This window comes from Callionymus lyra, chromosome 1 (assembly GCF_982586985.1).
Source record: "Callionymus lyra chromosome 1, fCalLyr1.hap1.1, whole genome shotgun sequence".
In the NCBI taxonomy this organism is placed as follows: Eukaryota; Metazoa; Chordata; class Actinopteri; order Syngnathiformes; family Callionymidae; genus Callionymus; species Callionymus lyra.
Genome location: NC_141818.1, coordinates 29,769,754 through 29,785,230, shown reverse-complemented (window position 1 = coordinate 29,785,230; position 15,477 = coordinate 29,769,754). Strand labels below are relative to the sequence as shown.

General features: G+C 40.7%; 1 protein-coding gene across 2 annotated transcripts; it reads left to right on the top strand.

The window, feature by feature from the left end:
- The first annotated feature begins 3,205 nt into the window (after positions 1 to 3,205).
- Positions 3,206 to 13,687, top strand: LOC148088858 (SWI/SNF-related matrix-associated actin-dependent regulator of chromatin subfamily E member 1-like). 2 transcript variants are annotated; one of them, XM_087800556.1, is made up of 11 exons: positions 3,223 to 3,356; positions 3,744 to 3,774; positions 4,720 to 4,763; positions 4,855 to 4,959; positions 7,888 to 7,968; positions 8,277 to 8,408; positions 8,624 to 8,795; positions 10,084 to 10,256; positions 10,322 to 10,423; positions 11,093 to 11,348; positions 12,804 to 13,687. In XM_087800556.1, the coding sequence occupies exons 2-11, from the start codon at positions 3,768 to 3,770 to the stop codon at positions 13,007 to 13,009; spliced, it is 1,278 nt and encodes a 425-aa protein (XP_087656682.1). In that variant the 5' UTR covers positions 3,223 to 3,356; positions 3,744 to 3,767; the 3' UTR covers positions 13,010 to 13,687. The 2 variants fall into 2 exon arrangements, with proteins under 2 accessions (XP_087656691.1, XP_087656682.1); XM_087800565.1 differs by lacking the exon at positions 8,277 to 8,408 and having other exon boundaries at positions 3,206 to 3,356.
- Positions 13,688 to 15,477: the final 1,790 nt, after the last annotated feature.

The window sequence follows — 15,477 nt, the reverse complement described above, 5'->3', positions numbered from 1 at the left end:
CCCACCTGTATGCATAACGAAAAACTCACTCCTAGGTCACTCCCATGTCACCCACCTGTATGCACAATGAAAAACTCAGTCCTAGGTCACTCCCATGTCATCCACCTGTATGCACAACGAAAAACTCACTCCTAGGTCACTCCCATGTCATCCACCTGTATGCATAACAAAAAACTCAGTCCTAGGTCACTCCCATGTCACCCACCTTTATGCATAACGAAAAACTCACTCCTAGGTCATTCCCATGTCACCTACCTGTATGCATAACGAAAAACTCACTCCTAGGTCACTCCCATGTCATCCACCTGTATGCATAACAAAGAACTCAGTCCTAGGTCACTCCCATGTCACCTACCTGTATGCATAACGAAAATCTCAGTCCTAGGTCACTCCCATGTCACCCACCTGTATGCATAACGAAAATCTCAGTCCTAGGTCACTCCCATGTCACCCACCTGTATGCATAACGAAAAACTCAGTCCTAGGTCACTCCCATGTCACCCACCTGTAAGCATAACGAAAATCTCAGTCCTAGGTCACTCCCATGTCACCCACCTGTATGCATAACGAAAAACTCAGTCCTAGGTCACTCCCATGTCACCCACCTGTAAGCATAACGAAAATCTCAGTCCTAGGTCACTCCCATGTCACCTACCTGTATGCATAACGAAAAACTCAGTCCTAGGTCACTCCCATGTCACCCACCTGTAAGCATAACGAAAATCTCAGTCTTAGGTCACTCCCATGTCACCCACCTGTATGCATAACGGAAATCTTAGTCCTAGGTCACTCCCATGTCACCCACCTTTATGCATAACGAAAAACTCAGTCCTATGTCACTCCCATGTCACCCACCTGTATGCATAACGAAAATCTCAGTCCTTGGTCACTCCCGGGTCACCCACCTGTATGCATAACGAAAAACTCAGTCCTAGGTCACTCCCATGTCACCCACCTGTATACATAACGAAAAACTCAGTCCTAGGTCACTCCCATGTCACCCACCTGTATGCACAATGAAAAACTCAGTCCTAGGTCATTCCCATGTCACCCACCTGTATGCACAACGAAAAACTCAGTCCTAGGTCACTCCCATGTTATCCACCTGTATGCATAACGAAAAACTCAGTCCTAGGTCACTCCCATGTCACCCACCTTTATGCACAACGAAAAAACTCACTCCTAGGTCACTCCCATGTCACCCACCTGTATACATAACGAAAAACTCAGTCCTAGGTCACTCCCATGTCACCCACCTGTATGCACAACGAAAAACTCACTCCTAGGTCACTCCCATGTCATCCACCTGTATGCATAACAAAAAACTCAGTCCTAGGTCACTCCCATGTCACCCACCTTTATGCACAACGAAAAACTCACTCCTAGGTCACTCCCATGTCACCCACCTGTATGCACAACGAAAAACTCACTCCTAGGTCACTCCCATGTCATCCACCTGTATGCATAACAAAGAACTCAGTCTTAGGTCACTCCCATGTCACCCACCTGTATGCATAACGAAAAACTCAGTCCTAGGTCACTCCCATGTCACCCACCTGTATACATAACGAAAAACTCAGTCCTAGGTCACTCCCATGTCACCCACCTGTATGCATAACGAAAATCTCAGTCCTAGGTCACTCCCATGTCACCCACCTGTAAGCATAACGAAAATCTCAGTCCTAGGTCACTCCCATGTCACCTACCTGTATGCACAATGAAAAACTCAGTCCTAGGTCACTCCCATGTCACCCACCTGTATGCACAATGAAAAACTCAGTCCTAGGTCACTCCCATGTCACCCACCTGTATACATAACGAAAAACTCAGTCCTAGGTCACTCCCATGTCACCCACCTGTATGCACAATGAAAATCTCAGTCCTAGGTCACTCCCATGTCACCCACCTGTATGCACAACGAAAAACTCACTCCTAGGTCACTCCCATATCACCCACCTGTATGCACAACGAAAAACTCACTCCTAGGTCACTCCCATGTCATCCACCTGTATGCATAACAAAAAACTCAGTCCTAGGTCACTCCCATGTCACCCACCTTTATGCACAACGAAAAACTCACTCCTAGGTCACTCCCATGTCATCCACCTGTATGCATAACAAAAAACTCAGTCCTAGGTCACTCCCATGTCACCCACCTTTATGCACAACGAAAAACTCACTCCTAGGTCACTCCCATGTCACCCACCTGTATGCACAACGAAAAACTCACTCCTAGGTCACTCCCATGTCACCCACCTGTATGCATAATGAAAGTCTCAGTCTTAGGTCACTCCCATGTCACCCACCTGTATGCATAACGAAAAACTCAGTCCTAGGTCACTCCCATGTCACCCACCTGTATGCATAACGAAAATCTCAGTCCTAGGACACTCCCATGTCACCCACCTGTATGCATAACGAAATAGAGGATTGAAACAGTAAATTGATGTTTGTTTTGTAATGCAACATTTTACGCGTCACCCACCTGTATGCATAACGAAAAACTCAGTCCTAGGTCACTCCCATGTCACCCACCTGTAAGCATAACGAAAATCTCAGTCCTAGGTCACTCCCATGTCACCCACCTGTATACATAACGAAAAACTCAGTCCTAGGTCACTCCCATGTCACCCACCTTTATGCACAATGAAAAACTCAGTCCTAGGTCACTCCCATGTCACCCACCTGTATGCACAACGAAAAACTCACTCCTAGGTCACTCCCATGTCATCCACCTGTATGCATAACAAAAAACTCAGTCCTAGGTCACTCCCATGTCACCCACCTTTATGCACAACGAAAAACTCACTCCTAGGTCACTCCCATGTCATCCACCTGTATGCATAACAAAAAACTCAGTCCTAGGTCACTCCCATGTCACCCACCTGTATGCATAACGAAAATCTCAGTCTTAGGTCACTCCCATGTCACCCACCTGTATGCATAACGAAAAACTCAGTCCTAGGTCACTCCCATGTCACCCACCTGTATGCATAACGAAAATCTCAGTCCTAGGACACTCCCATGTCACCCACCTGTATGCATAACGAAATAGAGGATTGAAACAGTAAATTGATGTTTGTTTTGTAATGCAACATTTTACGCGTTAAACTGACATAAACCCAGCAAACACACGCACCATGACAACGTGACAGTTTTCTCTTCTGTTCTGCAGGACGCATGGAAGCAATGAGCGCATCATCGCGGGCAGTGGAGAGGAGAGGGTGGGGGTGCGATTCTGGAAGATTCTGTTGGAAACCTTGGACCCCAGATGGTTTATTGTTGGGGAGCCTTGCAGCGAGCTAGCGCGCAGTCTCGCGTCAAAAGCCACGACTGTGGTAATGACAGCTTCTAAGGTGAGCGTCGAGTCCATGCAAAAAACAGGGGAAATACACGCTTTTCTTTCAATGGTCGGCGGTTTATATTCGACACAGTTTGGCACAGCAGCGTTCTTCTCGCTCCTAGCTAGCATGCTAACCGCGCACGTCTGGTGTCACTCCGTCCCGCCGTCGAATGGGAATGTCACGTGTTCACGGTCAATAAACGGCACGTACGAGTGTTTATAAGGTGACACTCAGTCATATGTTGGGGATATATCAACGGACATCACTGGTGTGTCGGGGTTCGTACGTCGGAAGCTAACGTCGATGCTAAGCTAGCCGCTCACCGTCGGCATGTCTTTGTGTTCAGCTGTCAATCCCCACTGAATGACCCGTTATTGACCTTTACTTTTGGTGTTTCAGATCGACTGAGCCATCGCTGCTAACATGTCAAGTAAGACCATCCAGAAGCTTTAGATTCCAGAAATGTCTTATCAATAAATGAACGATCAGATATAACTTGGAAGTTGACTCTGATCGTTGCTTAAGATTAGAGTTATAACAATTGTCTTTTTATTGATCTGTTGTGATGTTCAAACACGCACAGGTACGTGCACGTCTTGTCTGCAATCCTACAGTCATAAAGTGTTTTATTACTCTATTGGACGTGTAATAAACTAGAGCTGAACTGATGCTTTTTCTTCTGGTAGCGAATCTTTTTTGTGCTTAAACAAGGGGTTATATCTAATGCTTATGAATTTCACCTTCAATAAGACCTAGTTGATCGATAGAAACGGACAAAATCAGAAAAGAAAAACGATAAAATATGTCACTAGAATTCATTCATTTCTAAATAATTAGAAGTGACCCTCCTTTTTAATTTTTTTTTACTTTTCTTCTTATCATTGTTCCTTATGAAAGGCTTTACATATTTTTCAGACGTATACAATACCATTCTTATTTCTACTCAAGAACGTGTGTTAATAAACGGATACTGCAGAACGGTCACCTTCTGTTATCTCGGTCATGACAGATCAGTTTTTGTTCAAGAATGTGCTTTCGCAGAGTTTTTTTTATGTGATTCAAGTTTAGTGTTGGTGGTTGTTGTTTTTTTAGTGAAATGCATAGAGTCAAACTCTACAGTAGAATTTTTTAATTTGCAAATTGAGATTTAGATCCAGTCAATTAGCCAAGTTTTTTTTTTGTCCAGTTTCAAGAAGTGCCGTCAACTTATCAGTTCGTAAAAATAAAATAATAATAAAATCTACTACTGTTAAATATTAGGAGTGTCGTTTACATTCTCAATGTGGTCATCCCAAACATGAAGATTATACAAAATAATTTTAAGAGGTCAAGGGTGGTGTGGTTGATGGTGTTTTTGTTTTTTTCCTAACATCAGAGAGGCCATCCTATGCTCCGCCCCCTCCCCCCGCCCCCACAACTGTAAGTTGACATTTCTCTAAATAAAGAATTCTGAAGATTTTCTCATGCCTTTATTGTATCTATTTTCTTTCTGTTGCTTTTAAACCATCAGCAAACACCCAATACTCCAGGGTTCGTGGGGTACAACCCGTACAGCCATCTGGCGTACAACAACTACCGGCTGGGGGGAAGCCAAAGCACCAACAGCCGGGCGACGGTATGAATCATTTGTGACGCACCATTCGGTGAATATCTATATTTCCACGTTGTGCAGGAGAATGTGCAAATTTTGTGAACCACATTTCATCACAGAAGACGAGCTTTGATTCCTAAGAAGTCTAGATGAGCACAACGGGCCGAGTTGATTAGTTAGTCATTTCCCGTTTCTTGTTTCCTTTGGGAATTTGATTTTGTAGTTTTGACTGCCTGCGTCAGAGTGCTCTGATGCAATCCTGTGCAATTGTTCTCCTTCAAGTTCATCAATCATACATTGCATATTTTAATTTGATTGAACATCCTTAAGTAGGTATCTTTTTTAATAATTCATCTAACTCTTATGTTATGTATCCTTATAGTGAAAAGAGCTTCTTTGGCAACGGGCCGCGTTGGAGGGAGCTTTGTATTTCTGATACAACTCAAGATTGGAAGAAATCTAAATTTTGCTGTGGAGAATTCTATTATTAGCCTGAGAAACAAATTCCAGAGTTACAGTTTTTATACGAATTTACTCTAATTTGGAACACTTGCTTGAAGCACTAACCCGATCAGGGCTTTCCGTTCCCTGCACCACCGGTTACAGACCTTGGTCCACATAGACTTTAGACTGGGATAAGCTGTGGAAGATGAGGAACGATCACTAATTTAATGTAACAAATAAAGCGAAATGTTGAAGTCAACTGAGTGCATACTCGCTCACCTCTTAAGTGCAAAAGCATAAAAATGGTTTTCCCTCCTCATCCAGGAGTCTACTAAAGTGCTGGATTTGATTTACCTCTGTGTGGTCTCCCACACAGCAAGAGACTCTGAGAAACATTTTTATCATGACTTGGAGAAAAAAAAAGAAAATTTATTGATCTTGTGTTGCCAACAAGTCCCTTTATCACCAAGAATTTTCCAAAAAATGTTTTCATATTTAATACTATTGATTAACATCAGTAACTCAAGAGCTCCTTTAATAAACTCAATATGCTGTTTGGAACATCAAATATTAGAGTTGTGCTATGCTTCAGTCTCCCAAAGAAGTGTCCGATTTTTTGTTAGAAAAAAATGGATCTAGCTGGCCCTTTGTCCTAGTAATGTGATTCATCAGCGGAAATATTTTTCTAAACTGTTTTGAAGGTACACCAAGTAACTTGCACAGAAAAATCTGAGTGGAGAAATATGAAAGTGGGTGAAGAGTTATTCATTTCTCCAGCTTTAAAACTGTTTCCTTCAACTCAAATTTGGCTATAAAGCCACCATTTTTTTTTTAAAGAGTTGTACTTTTGTTATTTCTCAAGAGCTAAGTTTATAGAGTTGGCTTCAGTGACCTTAAAGAGTCGGTCACAAATCATCAACTGTTGTTTCAAACATTGTTTACTTACAATTCTAGGAAAGTCACTTATATATAATAATATCTAATATATTATATAAGTAAGTAAGTAATATTTATTTATATAGCGCTTTTCCAGACCAGGGTCACAAAGCGCTTAAACAAACAAAAAAATACTCAAAAAAGTATGTACACTTTAAAGATCAAGATAATACTTAGAACAACACAGGAGTTCCAGAAAATCAAGGAAAAGCCTGAACAAATAGAAACGTCTTAAGATGTTTCTTAAAGGAGTCAGTAGATCCATCAAGCGCAAAGAGAGAGGAAGATTGTTCCAAAGCTTAGGAGCAACAGCCTGAAAAGATTTCTCTCCTCTGGTCCTGAACCGTGTTCAGGAACCATCAGTAGATTCTGATCCACAGACCTCAGAGCCCGAGCTGGGCTATGTCCATTCATTGCTCCAAAAATTAGTTAAACAAAAAACCCTTCGATATTTGAGATTTTCTCTGAAAATGTTTGCAATATATCTTATGGATGACATTAAACCTCCATAAGTTTGATCAGAAAGAAGTAAATTCTCAACGATTCTCGAGTTTTTTTGTTCTGCCAAAAGGCGTTAGTGAAAACGATACTTTTTTGTAATTAGTGGGCTGTGTTCACTATGGACACGTATAGGTGGGCTGTCCATGCCTCTTCTTATTATTCATTCTCCTCCAGAATAAAAACTGCGATACCTTTCCTAAGAATGAGGGAGGTCAAAAAAGTCCCAATCTTTTCAAACATCTCCTGCTCTGGCATACGTTGACGTAGAAACATCGTTCAAACTTTAAAATGTACATAAAAGTCTGAATTATCAGATTAACGGATTTTAGTCTTTTGTAGCTTTCATAGTTTTTCCGTCACGGAGCAAAGCACACAGCCCACTTTTGCGATTTCCCCGGTAGGGAATTGTATAGTTCTAGATACAAATTTGAGGATATTGTTGATGCATCATGAAGTAATTATGTTATATTTTAAGTGTTTATCGTTAGCTTTTATATGAACTTTATATTCTATAAATATTTGATTTTGCATTACAACTAAAAAAAAATATATATATAAAGAACATCTGTGGTGATAATAAAAAAAGATAAATGTGCATTGTAATGTAATGTAGTGTAAAAATAACACTACATAAGAGAAGAAATAAAAACGGGTCCCAGTGGCGGTGGCCAGGGAAAAGTTTAAACGGGCAGAAGCTTCAAGGCGAATGAGACTCGGTGTGAAGAGCCTTTTGCTTTCACCAGCTCGGGAGGGAGAAGAAGAGAAAAGGGACTGGGGGAGGCGATATGGGGTGAGAAGAGAGAACGGTGTTGGGTCCAGAGAGGGCCGTGGAGAGGTATCTGGATCCGTTGTCATGGCAGCGTGAAGGAGATTCTGGATCCAGCAGCATTCTCTGGGGTTGCTGGGAAAGTAGGTGGAGCATTGAAGAGATGGAGCGGAAGAGGACGCGTTAGATCCACACAGGGGTTGAGACATGACAAAACCAGATGTTGGTTTTATTTACAGTATACTGTACTAACAACCAACTTTAACTAAATGTATCTAAATGTAATTCTTTTCTATCTTAACTAGAATTCCTCTGGGATCAATATCCCAAAACCACCTAAACCTCCAGATAAGCCGCTGATGCCGTACATGAGATACAGCCGAAAGGTAAGTTTGCTGTATACAGTCGGTTCGTTGTGTTCCATCATCTGACATCATCCTGTGCTCTGTTAAAAGACAGTTTCAATTTCTTCTGTCTGTTCCGAGTAAATTGAAAGTTGTTTCTGTGGCATTCATGGTTAAATGGTGTAATAGTCTGGAGTCCACTTCTGGGTTCTTTTTTTTTTCCTTTTTAACTTTGAGATGGAGCTTAAAGCACTCGGCCTCCTCTGGTTTGTGATCTCTCTCTGCGAAGAGATAACCACTTATAGACCCTCCAACCCAACCCCACACCCATGTCTGGTTCTCATCACCAGGTTTGGGATCAAGTAAAAGCCTCCAATCCTGATCTGAAGCTATGGGAAATTGGGAAGATAATCGGTGGCATGTGGAGGGACCTCACTGATGAGGAGAAACAGGATTATTTGAATGACTACGAAGCAGAGAAGGTTGGTTGTTTTATAAGGGTGTCTTTTGTCTGGTGGGTAGATTTGTCTCCCAACAGTTGTGGGTCCCTCCAGTCATCATTCCCTCCTTTCTTAGTGTACCCCCCCCCCCCCCCACCCCCCCTTTCCTCATGTGGACCCTAGATATATTCAACCAACAAAAGATGTTGCTTGCCTTCTGTGTTTCCTCGTCATTCCTGTCATCTCCTCCGCTTTAGATTGAGTACAATGAGAGCATGAAGGCCTATCACAACTCACCAGCCTACCTGGCCTATGTCAATGCAAAGAGCCGCGCCGAGGCCGCTCTGGAGGAGGAGAGTCGCCAGAGGCAGTCCAGACTAGACAAGGGCGAGCCATTCATGAGTATTCAACCAGCCGAGGATCCGGATGGTGAGCACACGAACGTCTCACACGCCCTCCTGCATGCAGTCATCGACCACAGATTGCTCATATCTGCCTCCAGAGCGCGACCATGTTTACACACTCTCGGTCATCATAATGGTCAAATTAACATTCTTCTCATCGTATCCTTTGTTTGGAGAACTGACAGACCAGCAGACAGAATGGTTACACCCACTTCAAGGAAATTGTGTTTTTCAGGGTCAGTGGATGATGACGCAAAGGAAAAACTGTTGTTTAGAAACACCCAAGACTGAGTCGACAGGATTCTAGCTGATCCTTAAAAACCACAAGACAAATCTAAAACAAGGCCTTGATTGGCATTAAACTCCAATTTTCAAGTCTTAAAAATGTGAACACATGATAAGAAAGAGTGTATGTTGGTTAAAAGAAAATCGGTATAATTGTTTTATATATATTTTTAGCAGTGTGTACTCTAGCGATACATTAATCACACAAAACGATATATTCAGCTCATATGGTTTGATACAGTTTTTTGATGCACTTATGTAATTTTCGTAACATGTTACAATAACAATTTGACATTTATTTTTAGTGACGTCTTAGGATTGTACCACTCTCTTTTGGTTGAATAAATGGAACTGAAAGCCAAAATGCGTCCAAACATCACCTTTAAAAGCTGCTGGAGTCGACTCTTGTCCTCAGTCATCGCTTGGATTGAGCATGATTTCATAGTTACTTTAGTGACAGAATGACTGCATCGAGCAGACAATTTATATGCAACACCAAAATTAACATTAATAATATTTGCATGTTATTTCTAATAAAAAAAATGGAATCAAATTGTTTGATTTTACAATTTTTTTAATTGAATTAAAATAAAACATAAAAATATCTATGATAAAAGTAATATGATTTGAAACCCTCAACCACCAAAAGGGTTTTAATATAAGTAATAACCGATGCATTGCTGTTCAATATCAATATAGTTTGGTGAAAAAAATCTCAATATAAATCGGTGTATCGTTTTCTTTTTACCTCACCTCCCTAATCAACACGTTGGGGGTCAAGGAAAGTTTTTCTGTGGACTCAAATGTCATTTTTATTTTAAAGCAGGAAATTGGGTTAATATTTCCCTTAATTTTTTTCAAAAAGTCTTAAAAGGTCTTGAATTTAACTTGACGTAAGCTGACGGAACCCTGGTTGAAGGGCACTTCACTGGCTTTTTATTCTCACACAAACACTTTCTCTTCCTAGATTAAGGAGATGAAACGACGCTGCACACCGAGTTATGTTCCTTGATGGTGTCTCTCCACAGACTATGACGATGGGTTTTCCACCAAGCACTCTGCTGCCGCCCGCTTCCAACGCAACCACCGCCTGATCAGCGAGATCCTGAGCGAGAGCGTCGTCCCGGACGTGCGCTCGGTCGTCACGACGGCCCGGATGCAAGTCCTGAAGCGCCAGGTTCAGTCTCTCATGTTGCACCAGGTACGTTGGCAAACCGATGAGTCCAGGAGCTTCCACTAAAGTGACTCCTCTCTGGTGTGCGACAGCGCAAGTTAGAAGCCGAGCTGCTTCAAATAGAAGATCGTCACCAGGATAAGAAAAGGAAATTCATCGAAGCCACAGAATCATTTACAAACGAGCTGAAAAGGGTATGAAACTCTTAACTCATTTTGTTTAAAGTGATAATTCACCCAGAATTCATGCTTCACTCATTTTCTACTCACTGTCATGTTGACAAAGGGTTGATTATTTTCAAAATAGTCTGTTCTTTTTTAGAGTTAACATAGAGTCTATTGTCTACCCTGGAAGCTCTTGTGATATTTATCCAGATTATTCCTGTCTATATCGCTTGTTATTTTTTAAACTTCTGTCACAAACGATCTTAAAATATAGATTGATTAAGTTTTTGACGGAACAATTCCCCTCGTCGAGGCTTCAATATAGGATGGATCTTACATACGAGCAGTATGGTGATATTTGGATGTCTTTAAGTGCTTCATTTTGGAGGAAGATAAAGATGAAGAGCATGAAGACTGTCATTTGCTTCATTAAAAACTAAACTGAACTAAAATGAACTTACATTTTTGTCTATTACTCTAATAATGAACATATTAATAATCCCAACCCTTAGTTGACATGAGGGTGAGAAGAAAATAAATTGAATTTTTGATGATCTATGACTTTAAAGTTGTCTTTATAAATATTATTGTTGGAATAAGTACCGAAATTGTCCTGCAAGTGGCGCTATTTTTACACTAAAGGTTACTCGCATGCTAAAACTTGATACAGTAATGGAACTTTTCTCTCGTATATTTCAGCTGTGTTGCATGAAGGTGGAGGTGGACATGGAGAAGATCTCTTCAGAGATCTCTGCGGCCGAGGAGGCGTCTCGCAAGCGTCTGGCGGAGCGCGAGAAGGAAGTGTGCGAGCGCAGCAGCAAAGAGGCCCCTGCTTGTGTCCTGGCCGAAGAAGACAAACATGTCTGTTCAACGCACGGCAGCAAGTGCCAGCAGAGCTCTGAGGCCAACAACAAAGAAAGCGAGGACTCTGAGCCCAACCCCACAGATACAGCAGGTTAGAGCCAGCAGCAGTTCGCTGCCACAATGTTGCTCTTCTGGAGGAATGTAAAGACTAGCGAGTGAGTCTACAATGACCACCATGAAGCGCAAGATTCCCAATAATGATAGTGTAGTAACAAGGATATATGTGTTGTATTGTCGAGTACTTGACTCTGGTGTAGTGATAGTGTAGTAACAAGGATATATGTGTAGTATTGTCGAGTACTTGAGTCTTGTGTAGTGATAGTGTAGTAACAAGGACATATGTGTAGTATTGTCAAGTACTTGACTCTGGTGTAGTGATAGTGTAGTAACAAGGATATATGTGTAGTATTGTTGAGTACTTGAGTCTTGTGTAGTGATAGTGTAGTAACAAGGACATATGTGTAGTATTGTCGAGTACTTGACTCTGGTGTAGTGATAGTGTAGTAACAAGGATATATGTGTAGTATTGTCGAGTACTTGAGTCTTGTGTAGTGATAGTGTAGTAACAAGGATATATGTATAGTATTGTCGAGTACTTGACTCTGGTGTTGTGATAGTGTAGTAACAAGGATATATGTGTAGTATTATCGAGTACTTGACTCTGGTGTAGTGATAGTGTAGTAACAAGGATATACAGTATGTGTAGTATTGTCGAGTACTTACTTAACTGCTTTCATTCTTTTTCAAACCAAAATATGTCCAAACATAAGCTTTAAAAGCTGCTGGAGTCACTGTATCCTCTCGTCCTCAGTCATCTCTGGGATCTCAAAGGATTTCATTGTTTCTTTAGCTGTGGAGGATGATTGCCGCCATCTTAATCACAACACAAAGTCAATATATGCATTTTAACAGTAAATAAAATATTGAAGTGTTTTATTTTCATCAAACTTCTTTAAACTGTTAACCAAAAAAGAACTATGGTATAAAATCAAATTAAAAAAGCCAATAAATAATAAAACGATCTAGTGCTGTCAATTATCAATCGTATTATGGAAAGAAATATTGCTATATATCACCGTATCTATATATTCCTACACCTCTATACAGTACTGGATATTTAAACAAAATGTAAAGTTACCGACTGACAAGGCTACAAGTCTGTAGTTTTGGACAACTCGACCCTTGAACCTTGAACTTGACCATCGCCGAATAATTGAATCCTTGCTTCGCTATATATATATATATATATATATATATATATATATATATAAAAAGCAACCAGAATCAAAGGAGCTGTCAAATTTTATGGGGTAAGAAATCATTAAGAATTAATGTTGTTGTTTTTCAGAGAGTATTAACTGGGTGAGAATGCGGAAAGTATTAATGGGAGTTTTGGAAGGTTTATAAAGAATGCAAGGAGGTATTATGAGGCTTCAATATGTAATTGAATAGAGGAACAAAAATGATTGGATTTTGAGTTTATATTTGGGTGGAAGAGGCTTTGTGTTCCTCTGGTGGTTAAACCTGCTGATGTCCTACCATGCAGGGAAGCAGAAAGCCTCGGAGGAGCTGGAGGCTCACCCAGGAAGTTCAGAAGGAGGATCGGAGGACAAGGAGAGCGTCCTTGAGGGAGCCATGGAGGAGGGAACCAGTGACAGCAACACGGGCTCCGAAACCACTTCTGCTCAGACAGAAGATGCTCTGACCGGCGAGCCGTCCGAGGGCCCCATCAGAGCCCGCTCATCCCACTGACAAACCCTCCGGTGAAGAAAAAAAAAGCCACCGCGAGGTCCCACTAATTGCACATGATCATCTGTCAAAGCGTTGAACAAGCCTGACATCAAGATTATCAAAACAACTGCACTTGAAGCCGACAGAGCAAAGGTCCTGTGTAGTGTTGTGGGCTGCTACAAAGATCGATGGCCCTTTCGACCAATCTTACATATCAATACATATCTGCCATGTTGTTGCTGGCTACATGAAAAAAAAAGCTGCCATGTGAATCAAACTTTGCTCAGTGTTAATATTTATCTTCGAGTGTTGCTTTTATTGTGGTTTTTGCATGATGCAATAAGTTGTGAAGGAGATCGTCTGTTTACGTATCAGTATCTCAGTGGCTGTAATGTCTCAGGAGTTTTTAGTCACTAGTAGTAGCTGTTTTTATTTATTTATTACCTGCATTTTAATGCGTATTGTTTGTCTTTTGCCTACTCCCCGCCCTCTCACAAAAAACATCACAATGTTGTAAAATTCTCTACCACCAGTGTTCAAGTTTGCCAGCTGTCAATCAAATCAAAAGCGGTACACTTGTTACTAATATTTACAATTGAACATAGTGTGGTTTACCAGCGTTAAGAACACATTGTTAGTCTTAAAAATCAATTTCCTTTTTGCATATTTATATTAATAAACTTTTCTACGCTAACCAGGCTTTCGCTTGAACTCTTTTAATGTTCGGTTTGCATTTGCCGTGGTAGTTAATGATGATCATTTTAAAGCCAACAGCCATCTTTTTAGCTAAGAAAGTCACGACCTAGCTTGGTGAAGCTTCATAAGCACATCAGTGGTAGTAACTTGGCGGCAAAAGAGTATTCATTGCTGTGCACTGGAGCAGAAATGAAGGGACCTGGAAACATTTCTGAACACATACCAGCCATTTCCATCAGTCAGGGTTCAAATGTTTTTTCATCTGTTGTTGTGAAATAATGTCCGTATTTCCTTTATAGGTCTAACCGTCCTTAATTTGAGGGTGCAACCGGAGGGGCTTGAGTTTACAGGTGTGCACCCAGACCCCTCTCTATATTCAGGCCATGTAAAGTCTTAGAGCTGATCTGATCATATGTCAACATAAAGCTGCCGCAATTGTCCCATAATTCCACGGAAAACCCAGAGCATCTTTGACCTGAGGTGTCTTCTAATGTATTATTTGAAACCGGGTGATCAGGTGACCGGAATATCAGTCAATTTTTTTTAAATTCCTATCACATGTCATTTTCTATGGCAGATATTTGTACCTTCATTTTATCTAAAAACTACAGGTTACAAGTTTGCCGCTATGGTGGAAGTGGTTAAGATCGATTCAGATTTCCTGTTTTCTACATCGAAAGGGGGTCTATTGACTGTAGATGAAAATCTTGTCAAAGCAAAGCAACAAAAAAAAAGTAAATGCTCTCTCTGTAGGTATTTGCAGATGTTGTGGTCGAACTTGTTAAATGTGAAAGTAACCGCAGAGGCACAGGTGTACATATGTCCTTTTGAATGAAGTCAAAAACATTCTGAAAAGGTAGTACATGGTTTACTTTATTTTGTGTATTTCATTTTAATTTTGGATATAAAAAAAGGCATGTATAAGTCGGAGAACAATAGTGCAGGAAAAGATGTAAAACAAACAAAATGACTTTTTAAAATTGTAATATTCTATACTTGTTATGTTTTAAAAATATTGTTAAATAAGACAACATTTGAATGAAAATGACTGGCTTGACACTTCATGAAGCATTGTCCTTATCTTCAAAGCCAGCTAGATGGAACTCCTAGCTTTGAGCCTCTATTTTAATAAGGCCCCCAATAATTTTAAAGCTAACCGCGCCATCTACTGAACTCTGAAAATGATGCTTCATGAAGCTTCTTCGGCCCATCTCTATTGGTTACTGCTGTTCATCTAAAACAGCGAAACTTTATGTAGATTAAAACCAAATCATCCTTGACACCTTCAGCCTACAGTCAGAAAATAGGATGTTATGCTAGATCTACTTCTTATTCTTTTCTGGTTCATTTAATTATTTTAAAGAAGTTTGTGTTTGATGCAGTCCTTTCAGTGAGAAGGAAAAAAGAAGTGGTTACAAACGTAACACTTCACACCTCATGGCTTCAGACGACTTCCCCTAACCAACATGACTCCACTCAGAGGTGATTTCACTTGCTTCATTAAACTGTTTAATACAGGTCATTCTCAAAAAATTAGCATATTGTGATAAAGTTGATTATTTTCCATAATGTAATGATAATAATTGAACTTTCATATATTTTAGATTTCGCAGAAATGACTGCTTCAATGCGGCGTGGCATGGAGGCAATCAGCCTGTGGCACTGCTGAGGTGTTATGGAGGCCCAGGATGCTTCGGTAGCGGCCTTAAGCTCATCCACAGTGTTGGGTCTGGTGTCTCTCAACTTCCTCTTCACAATATCCCACACATTCTCTATGGGGTTCAGGTCAGGAG